This window comes from Brachionichthys hirsutus, chromosome 10 (genome assembly GCF_040956055.1).
Source record: "Brachionichthys hirsutus isolate HB-005 chromosome 10, CSIRO-AGI_Bhir_v1, whole genome shotgun sequence".
Taxonomy (NCBI): Eukaryota; Metazoa; Chordata; class Actinopteri; order Lophiiformes; family Brachionichthyidae; genus Brachionichthys; species Brachionichthys hirsutus.
In genome coordinates, this window is record NC_090906.1 from 11870698 (window position 1) to 11881681 (window position 10984).

Below are 10984 nucleotides of genomic sequence, written 5' to 3' on the forward strand. Positions count from 1 at the left end.
TAAATGAAGTAAATGAATGAGAGGTGAAGTACTTGTTCTACTGTCTGCCACAAAGAAGATGCTGAGTATTCCTAAGGTCGCTGTAGTATCACAAGTATTCGGCTGATCCGTGGAAAGATTCCGGCGAGCTCGGCAAAGCTTTGAATTGTTTGTTCCGATCTCCACCCTGTTTGCAGCTGCTGCTTCAGCGCCGAATGATCTAAGCCCGGTCTGCATAGTTGAGGTTCCTGGAACTGGGGAAGTTCCAGGAACCCCCCCCCCCCCCAAAAAAAACAAACAAACCATGAACGCTCACAGATGGGGTTACAAAAGGTTCTAACAATATTTACATGCCCACATGAGCCTTTATTGGCCATTGTAAGGATGCAACCTGAAGGGGTCGTCTACTGTTTCCTGTATTCTAATATGTTTCCACACATTATGACATTTTTGAAGGCGGTCCGTCACGTCGTACCTGAAGCCTCTCAATATGTAATATATCGACGGATTCCCTGAGCCAGGCTCGAAACTCAGCTGGAGAGTCGGATTTCCACAAAATGCACCTTTCCGCAATAACCGTACCATAAGTTATCACCGCGTTGAATTGCGATCAAGATTTTCCAAAGTATGCTCGAGTACCCAAACAGAGCAGTTCCCGGATCAGGGATTGATGCCTCATGTCCAATTCGTCTTCAGCTCAAAGTGGTCGCTCTGCCTGAGGAGGCTGCGGAAGACTTTCTCAGCATAGCGGAAGAAGTTCCTGTTCTGCTCCAAGTCCTGGGCGTTAATGATGCGGATCGCCAGGGCCTGCTGAATGGCCGCGGCCTCGCAGGGATGATGCTGCACGCTGTGACTCACGTTCCTCCCTGGCTCGATGACCAGCAGGCCCTGCTCCGCTTCCCTGCCGTCTCCAGAAGAACCGGCGCCCTCGGTCGATCCGTTTCTTTGACGCGTTCTGCTGATGATGATTCTGGGTGATGTTTCATCCGTTGAGTTCCCTGGACTGAGCAGGCCTTCATCAGTTGAACGGCTCGGATTGGTTCTGTCACCTGCGTTGGTTTGTTTTGGTCCGGCGGCTCCGGGTTTTCCGGGTCCCGGAGCTGGCGTCTCCCGAATGTTTCTGTTGAGGTACGCTGCGTAGCCCTGAATCAGACGCGTTAACCCCGATTTATAGGACCAGCGCAGCGACATCGCTGATCCTACTGGGACGGAACCCAGACGGACCTGTCGGAACAAAGAGACCAGAGATCCGATCAGCACCTCAGGTATGTCAAAGGGTGAGCTGCAACTGCTTTTTCATTGACCACAGTCTAATCATCTATTCTGGGCTCCGCCCGTCCGTCCATCACTGGAGGATGGACACATCCGTCCATCCTCCAGTGATGGACGGACGTGTCTCAATTTCCAGACCTCCCTCTCCCCGGGCCGGAACAGCTGGAGGAGGTGTCCGGGTGTCCGGCTCACCCCCGAGCTCCTCACCTTGTCTCGAAGGGAGAACCCAGGCCCCCTGCAGAATGTAGACGGACTGGTAAATCAAGAGATTCGCCTTGTGTGTGTGTGTATGGGGGGGGGGGGATCTTTTTCTGGGTTGGAAAAGGAGCATTTGGCTTGATGTGGACAGAAGCAGAGAGTCTCCCGGACGTGCAAACCCTCGTCTTCCTCACCAGGAGAACTCTCCCAGGGATTCCCCTGTTTCCACCTGCAGCACCAAACACCCCACAGGGGGGGGGGGCTCCCTCTGCAGCCTGCCCCTCGTCTCACCTGGTGGATTCTCAGGTGCACGTGAAACGCCGCGCCCGTCAGCCACTGCTGCATGGACAGCGAGCTCATTCTCTTCTTGTTGGTCATCCTCTCGTAGTGATCCAGCAGCTCCAGCGTCAGCCAGCGGTCAAACTGCTCCGTGCTTTCCGCCATCTCGTCCCGGCCGTTGGCGATGCTCGGCAGCAGCTTTAGGTAGCGCTGGACGATCCAGCCGATCCTGGATGAACTGCTGACGCCCAAAAGCATCTTAGTCTGGGCTTTCTTCGGGGACGATGCGTCACCCTCTGCGGATCCCTGCGCTCGGACCTGGGGGGGGGGTAACCGGAATTTGGAGATCTTACTTCAAGGCGTGTGTCCATTTAGCAGCCATTTGTCAAAAGGTAACCTCAAACAAAGAATCGAAACCCTGTGTGGGTATGAGGTAGACGCCCCCCCCCCTGATGGACAGGGGGGGTGGAGAAGGTTGACATGAACACAAAGAGATTTACGTACTTGTTGGGCGACCTGGTCGAAGAGCATGGACAGAGCTAGAGCGATGACCCCGACCCCCCCGTGGACGACCCTGCGGCCCCCCAGCCTCTCCGTCAGGTTGAGGTTGAACGCAGACTGCTGCTCCTGGCTCATGCTTCTCTGTAGGAAAGCATAATGGTGCTGCAGCGCCTCCGAGGAGTCCAGAGAGAGGTAGGCGGTGAGGACGGGATCCAGGGAGATGTCCGGGATGATGGCGGCATCGCGAGCCACGAAGAACAGCTCCTGGATGGTGGCCGGAGAGGGCAGGCACAGCCCGCCGGCGGTCAGGATCATAGCCGCGTCCGTCTGGTTGCTGAGTGTCAGTGTGTGTGCGTGTGTGTGTGTGCGTGTGTGCGTGTGTGTGTGTCCAGCTCCGCTTCTTATCTGTGTTTGTTTGCCCCAGTTAGGATGTTTTCAGTATGACTCGTCCAACCAGCCCCTCCTGATCACACATGCAGCTCAAATGAAGCACGCTTTTCTCAGATGGACCGGCACCTTCAAACATCTGGCTTGAGTCCAGACGTTGGGCCTCGTTTATATCTATATTGATCAACGTACAATAGCTTGTCCCCTGAGGGGTCCCCACAGCAAATCAACCTTCTCCACTTCACCCTGTCCTTTGCATCGTCCTTCCCAACACCAGCCGCTCTCATGTCCTCCCTCACTACGTCCATGTATCTTCTCCTGGGTCGACCTCTAGCCCTGTTCCCTGGCAGTTCCATCCTCAGCATCCTTCTACCGATATAGTCCCTGTCTCTCCTCTGGACATGTCCAAAACATCAAAGTCTGGTCTCCAACACGTTTAACCTTCACTGTCCCTCTTATTGTCTTGTTTCTAATCCTGTCCAACCTGCTCACTCCCAAGGAGAACCTCAGCATCTTCATCTCCTCCACTTCTAGCTCCGCCTCCTGTCTTTTCCTCAGAGCTACTGTCTCTAAGCCGTCCATCATGGCTGTCCTCACCGCTGTCTTGTAGACCTTTCCCTTCATCCTCGCTGACACTCTCCTATCACAGAGCACACCTGATACTTTCCTCCACCTGCTCCAGCCTGCCTGCACACGATTCTTCACTTCCTTTCCACATTCTCCATCGCTCTACAATTATTTTTAAGTAATAAAACCCTCTTTTTGGGGAAATAAATGATTCATGTATGTATCATCATTAATGATAAATTAAAAGGTATTTGAGACACACACCTTCATGACCAAAACTCTGACACTGTACGTTGCCTAATTTTCCTATTTATAGTCTCACACACACACAGAGCATCGACTGCAGACTTGAACTATCTGGTTTTCATCCTTCACACCAACTGCAGTTTGATATACTTCATTTAGTCTTGCATAACCCAAACAAAATTTGAAACAGGTTTGGTGTACATTTTGTAGCCTGAATAAAGTCTAGACAGTAGTTTAATGACAGCAGTTAAAAATGTTATGAAGTAAAATAAATACGCAGATTGAGAAGAAAATATTTTAGCTCAAGTATACCTAATTAACACGTGGGGCTCTTTGCTGAAGCAATGACAAAGTATTCATCAATTTAAGCTATTATTTTGTAATTTAACTACAGTTTCATCAGATATTTTGTTGTATTTTTCTAAATCATAAAGTCCACAGTTGTTGTTTGATATGATTTGGAGTTTGAAACAGTGGAGCGTATTATGTTTATATATAATGAGATATAGGGGTGGGATTAAATACATTTTCTTCTTCCCACTCCCTTTCAGGCAGAATTGGCGTATTATTTATTGTTTAAATGTGGCTAGTGCAATGTGGCACGGGTTGTTTTGTTTGCTTTTTTGTCATTGCCTGAAATAAATAAATACATAACTAAACTAATTGAATAAAGAAATAGATATTAATTTAGAGTTATTTTAACAAATTACCCAAAGTAAGCCTATTTTTCCCTCAATGTGCTGCGGACACGACTACATGCGGAGTTTCAGGCTGAAAACAATGACGAACGTCCCTACTCTCTCTCTGATTGGCTCACCCTGTTTCTATTCCCTTTGTTCTAACCAATCATCATCGGAAATGCGTTTACCGACGCGGTCCTTTGCGCTTACTTCCGTGTTCCGTTAGAATCACGTGGCCTTGAACGAACCAATCAGGCGTCTCTCTCTGTTGCTAATAAACTGTTGGTTTGGCTCGCGCTTCGAGTGGTCGACTCTCGGGCGACAAAGGCGGTCGAGCCGAGTAGAGACGCGATGGCGGAGGCCAACGTTCGCGGTGAGTGACGGAGGGCTAGCTCACTAATGAACAATTAGCCTTACTTGAAATATTCAATTTCTTTGTAAATTAACTCTGATTATTTATTAAAGCACAACTTTGATCTTAGCTTTAGGCTAATTTAAGCAGCTTTATGCTGATTCTGATTAAAACGTCAGTAGAATTATTCTTTTTCTTTTTTTTTAATTGAGTATTAAAGTAAACAATATATAACAAGAACAGTCTTGCGTTTACAAAACAGTAATTAGAGTAATTATGCCAGGGTAAAAGATAAGTGAAATAAAAAATATATATATATTTATATTAAATTAAATGTATTATAATAGCAAAAAAAGTGCGTATGTTCTAAAAGCCTTATTATTTATTGATCAGGAAATGGAGGGGATGTAATGTTTAATATTGATAGACAGATCAATAAAAGCAGGTTGTTTTACATTCTGGAATTTTGATTAATGTTAAAATAATAATCGGATTTGTTAAATAAAACTCAGGTGGAAGGACACTTTGCCATTTTAGTGTAAAGTTAGGGTAAATAATGTCTGCAATATATCGTCTAGCCACGCCGCCGCCGTGACGCCCTGACTGTTAACCCCGAATGAGATCTCATTCTGTGATCCTACTGCGCTCTAATGTCAGCTTTATGTTTTTATCTTTTTTATTTATGGGTTAGGGTTAGGGTTATTCAATCATATCAGTCGTTCTTTACTGTGATGTCCTGTTTACAGGCACGAGGGCGGCTGACACAATCAGCAGCAGCACAAAAGTGAGAACACAACTCTACATGTGATCACCGTTAGTGTAAACCATAAAGACATCTTTAATAAGTTCTAGTAACACTTTCTTCGGTAGACTATTGTCATATAACCAGAACTAGTTTCAGCCTATCGCACTGAAGTGGAAATGTCTTTGACTACACGATCCCGGCGTCCTATCACTGTGCCGTCTGTAACAGTCCACACTCTCCTGCTTGATGATGGAGGTTGCCTGGGAAACCTTTGACCCATAATCCAGGGTCAGACACTGATGGTGGACCACAAGGCCTGGATCCCAGTCTCTGTTACACATCATCCTGAGAGTTGTTGGCTGGGGTTGAGGCGTGTCTGTCTGACCTCTGGAAAGGACTCTTTGCGTTCAGAGGAGGTGTTTCCACACCACAGCACATGTCTGTGGGACTCTGATGTGTCTTGGGCAAAATTAGATTGTACAGCATGATCTGAGTTCCAGAGCTTCTTCTTCTTTTTTTTTTTATTGTCCTGCACAGAGGGATTCTGGGGGCCTGTGGGACTCTTTGAAGAAAGCTGCGTTTGTCATTGGATCTGGGATCTTATTCCTCGCAGCTTTTGGCAACTCGCTCACATGGTAGGATCCTTTATGATTATTCTGTACCGAAACACAGGCCAGGCTCAGAGAGATAGGGCTCCGGTTATTAGGACTGGACTGGACCGGACAGAACATGAGATATCCAGACAGGGCTTGGCCAGGATGGGAAGGGACGCTGATAGGATGCCATCCGGTAGTTCAGGTGTTTAGATAGACGTCTGGGACGATGTTGCGTTGTTCAGTGGGATGTCGAGGTTGTGCCTCGATGGTTTCTACCGCAGACAGACAGAAAATAGTCCGTCTGTCCCCCTTTTAACGAAGCGATGTTGATGACTCTCCTCACTCCAGGCATCTTCAGAGATTCTGGGGAGCTTCAGGGGATTTCTGGCAAAATGTGTGGACCAAGCTGTACTTGGCGTTTGAGGGTCATGATGCTGCTTTGTTCTACTTTGGTAAGAAATGTCAGCGTACTTTCATTTCTCTCCCAGCAATCTGTTCTGTAGAGCAGGTGTCCCACGGACCGGTTTCACGCCGGGACATTTCTCTGTGGACCTGGTGGGGGGGGGGGGGGGGGGGGATCTAAGCCGGAGGTTTTCACTTTAACACTAGAGATCCTTAACGTTTTAAATACCCGGGACACAAAAACGGATCCGTTTCCTGGCTAATCTGCTGGATTAGCTGTTCAATGCTGCATGTGAGGCCATGACTTATGACGCAGCTGTCATGTGGACTGCTTTGCATAATGAAAGGTGTTGTTATTTAGCCTTTATATGGCATTTTTACATGGGGACTATATTGAGGTAAAGCAATAAACCACAGAAGAAGTCTTTTCCCAACCTGTTCCGGATGACCGGGATGTTGTTGGCAGCATTTATCTGATTGATTTTAGCTCAGGCTTGGATTCATCACAAGCTCGGTGTCTGGTTTCACCAACAGGGACGATGTTCTTCCCCATTCTGACCTTCTGGTTGATGAATGGTCTCCTGCTGCTGGTCTACACCAGCGGGAAACCCTCCTTCATCACCCGCTACCGCATCCAGGCAGACAACAACGACCCGGTAGGCTCCGCTTTAAACGCTCTCCCGAGCATTTTATTTATAAAGGGCGAGTCTAATGCATTCAGTTCCTTTTTTTTTCCCCCATTCCCTTATCCCCATTAGGGGCTGGAATTTGTAAAAATATTTTCACACGGGTTCTGAATCAGCTGTGTGAATTGGAGATGGAGATTAATTATTTGAAGTTGCTTCCTGAAACCTTCGCTGTTTAAGTCTCCAAAGCAACGTAGCCTCTTATTTTCAAAGGTGGTGAATGTTGGGTCGATCTTCGTGGCGTAGATGGGTAAACTGTTGTCCTATCTGTGCCTGTATTTGCACCAATGACAAGAGAGGATAACCAATAATTCAAATGATTGTTATTATCGTCTGTTGATTGCAGTGTCTTTATTTACATGTTACAAATTGTGATGCATCTTTAGTTAAAAAACAAAACAAATATGCTAAACAAAGAAACCCTCACATGTTGCGTTGTGAATGTGAGTTCACGTTCAAGGACGTGCACGGGCCTGGCCGCTGCTGATTGGACGTCCAGACGACCAAAGTCCTCCTCGTGTGTTTGAATAACAGATGCTGATAGATAAGAGACAGATAACTATTATTGATAAGCGGCTGGAGGTTTACTCTGTAAATAATCATAAACACAAGAAGCTCCTATTCATTGATCTGAAGCCTCTAAAGTTTGCTTTTATCATAGTCCAGACTTGCAGCTCAGGTGAAACCCTGATGCGTCTGACTTCGATTCGCCTCTGTGGACGCAAGCATCATCAGAATTGTCTCTACTTTGCCCTGCGGCGCCTTAAAAGTTTATCGCCTCTAATCAGCGGATTCATTCTGAGCGCGGAGGCCGAGTTCAATCAGCAAAAAGCGATCGAGAGGTTGCATCTATCTGAACATGGTGGTCCTGTCGGAAACAGTCTGAAGTCCCTCTCTGGGTAATGTGCGATTTGGAAAAACAAATTGCTGTGCCCTTCGGACACACGCGTGTTCTCACGCACACGTTTATAGCACGGGTCCGAGGTTCAAAGGTAAACGCTGACTTCTAATGTTGACTGACCTCCACCAACATCTGAGAGAATGCCTCAGGTGTAGCAGCAACACATCTAAACACCCAATATGGCGACACATGCTACATGCTACATGCTACATGCTACGTCTCAACACCTCAGACAGATGTCCCAGTGCTGGAGAACATGTCTCACTTTGAAGGCTCGTTGTTGGAACGTAAATGAAATGTGATTTCAAATGGCAGTCGAATCAACAGACGTCTCTCGGACCTCTGCCCCCCCCCCCGTAGGTGGACCCGGCAAAGCTTCGTCATGCGCTGAGGACCGTTGTCTTCAACCAGCTGTTCATCTCTGGGCCCATGGTGGTGGCGGCTTATTACCTGACGAGCCTGAGAGGGAACCCGTGCGACCCCAAGCTGCCCTCCTTCCATTACGCCCTGATGGAGCTCGCTGCCTTCTTCATCGTTGAGGAAGTGATGTTTTACTATTCACACAGGTCGGGATCATTGCGCTGTCGGCGTCTGAGTAATCCGTGCCACCGCGGGCCCGCTGGTCGGGAACCGTTGGTCCTCTCGGATTCAGGATGAGTGGAGAGTTGAAGAAACGGATCTCGGATCTGTTAGTTTGACGCTAAATGGCTGATTTGGTGTAGAAATGCACCGTTAAGTGTTCTTCAGTTTTCTTTAGTAGTTTATTTTTTAAATCAGAAATTAAACATGGGAATGAATAAATTGCAGTAATAATTTCCAACATTAATAAAAGGCAAAACGGGCTGATCACCAAACCTCTGCAAAAGTAAGGCTCTCCCCAGAAGCTATAGCTAGCTATTTAATCATTAGCAAACAGCTTCTAGCGTGTCTGGAAGCGACTGCGCTCATTCCCCTCCTCTCTCTCAGGCTGTTCCATCATCCCAGCCTCTACAAGCATTTCCACAAACAGCACCACGAGTGGACCGCCCCCATTGCCGTGGTGTCCATCTACGCTCACCCTCTGGAGCATGTGGTGGGTGACGCCCGCCTCGCCCTATCCGTTCAGAAAAGACTACACGGATGACTCGTGTCCATTCTCGCCGCAGATCTCCAACATGCTGCCGGTGGCGATCGGACCTGTGATCCTGGGCTCCCACCTGACCACCACCACCCTCTGGTACTGCCTCGCTTTTTTCAGCACCACCATCTCCCACTGTGGATTCCACCTCCCCTTCCTGCCCTCCCCAGAGTTCCACGACTTTCACCACCTCCGGTGAGTCCACCTATCTGCTCCTCCAGCAGGAGGTGAGATGTGACGATTCTGAGGTCGGGGTTCTGGTCCAGCGTCAGCGGTAATGTGGTGCTGAACCAAATCTGAAAACGGACAGATTAGTTTTTGGTTTAAATCATCTGACATCATCTGAACACTAATAGTACTACTATTTATTTATTCTTTCCATGAAAATCCACAATATTACACACACTTTCAATACTTTTCATGATTAGAAAGGAGCAGATATAATTATTAAATTCTTATATTTGTCTGCCCCCAGAATATCTTTTAACATTAGAACTACCAAAGCAGTCATTTTGACTGCTTTCAAAATTTGCAACGTAATAACTTGGTTTAAAAAAAAACTATGTACTAATAGGATCCTGACTTGTCCTAAATGTGTTTATATATTATTCTAACATTGGGGGGGGCAGGTTACCTGTGTTCACTGTGAGGGATTGTGAACCATAAGCAAAGCAAATTGCAAAAAACAGCCGAGTGTCTTCAGTTGGCTGAACGCCCCCTCACAGCGCTTTGGAACGTTCATAATAGTTAATAAGTATCATTGTTAAGGTCAAATGACGACACCAACCTGTTTTAAATGTTCATAATAGTTAATAAGTATCATTGTTAAGGTCAAATGATGACACCAACCTGTTTTAAATGTTTATACTAGTTAATAATTATCATTGTTAAGGTCAAATGACGACACCAACCTGTTTTAAATGTTCATAATAGTTAATAAGTATCATTGTTAAGGTCAAATGATGACACCAACCTGTTTTGAAAGCAGGATACATTCGTTTTGTTTTTCACAGAGGTCATTGTTGCAGGTCGAGTCGGCCTTTTGTCATTGCAGAGACGTTATGTTGTCAGTTAAATCAATAAAACACTTGATCATTATTGTTTTCATTTAGTATCCTGATGTTTTTTACTTATTCCACCTATTTTTTTCTTAGATCGTGATGACAATAATCCAAATTACTGTAAATACAAATAATGTCCGAGCAGTCATTATGGTCATTCTCCTAGTTGCAGAATTCTGGTAGACCGAGTGTTAATATAAAGTAAACTTAAAAAGGGATTAAAAGCAGTCTTCCTCCTCCGGCACGGACACGCAGGCAGGATTCGACCCCGGTGACTCCTTCCTGTGTTAATTTCACTATCATAGCCGATTTGAGTCCGTGAGTTTAGGATGAAGAAGAAAATCAATCAGCCAATCAGAATGAGTGTAAATCAGAACGTTAGCACAACTCCCAGAAGCCTTCATTCCTGCTTCCAGGTTCAACCAGTGTTTCGGGGTGTTCGGCATCCTGGATCGACTCCATGGCACCGACGCCAAATTCAGGGAGACCAAGCAGTACGAGCGCCACACCCTGCTCATCAGCCTCACCCCTCTGACCGAGAGCATCCCCGAGGCACCGAAGAAAGGCCAGTGATGACCTCTGACCTCCAGCTTTCTCCTGGAGATGTTTGATCTGAACTAACAGCCTGCTTGATCACTTTCAGGCTGAAATTTCAGCTCAGCCCATTCCTCAGGTCGGAGTTGCCTTCTGTTCCCGTTTGCACGGCTCGTAATTTGAGGTGTCCCTGCTGTCATTTTTATTTCTGTAGTAGCAGATCATAACAGAAAGTTATCTCGAGGCACTTTATGGGCGGAAACACATTTCAACAAGACTGTTTATTTAAGTCTCTCCAGCTGGGATGTGTCAGAAAACGACGTGGATTTAGCCCTACGAATCCCTGCTATTATTCTTTCATCTTCATCGTCACGCTTTAATTGTAGGGATTTGAAAGTGTAGAAATTGACTGGTATTCAAAAATGTTTATTTATCACCAGAATCAGTGAAAGGCATTGCCTGACGATCGTTAATGATTATG

At 46.5% G+C, this 10984-nt stretch overlaps 1 protein-coding gene across 1 annotated transcript; it reads left to right on the forward strand.

Annotated features, from left to right (window-relative positions):
• Nucleotides 1-4460: 4460 nt before the first annotated feature.
• Nucleotides 4461-10542, forward strand: faxdc2 (fatty acid hydroxylase domain containing 2). Its single transcript, XM_068744393.1, has 9 exons — nt 4461-4482; nt 5208-5245; nt 5744-5841; nt 6151-6254; nt 6739-6860; nt 8152-8357; nt 8758-8863; nt 8937-9103; nt 10386-10542. Exons 1-9 carry the CDS (start codon nt 4461-4463, stop codon nt 10540-10542), a joined length of 1020 nt encoding a protein of 339 aa, XP_068600494.1.
• The last annotated feature ends 442 nt before the right edge of the window (nt 10543-10984 follow it).

Coding starts and splice junctions, on each gene's coding strand:
- faxdc2 (XM_068744393.1), top strand. CDS start 4,461: ATGGCGGAGGCCAACGTTCGCG. Junction 6,861..8,151: donor AGGCAGACAACAACGACCCG/GTAGGCTCCGCT, acceptor CCCCCCCCGTAG/GTGGACCCGGCAAAGCTTCG. Junction 9,104..10,385: donor CACGACTTTCACCACCTCCG/GTGAGTCCACCT, acceptor TCCTGCTTCCAG/GTTCAACCAGTGTTTCGGGG.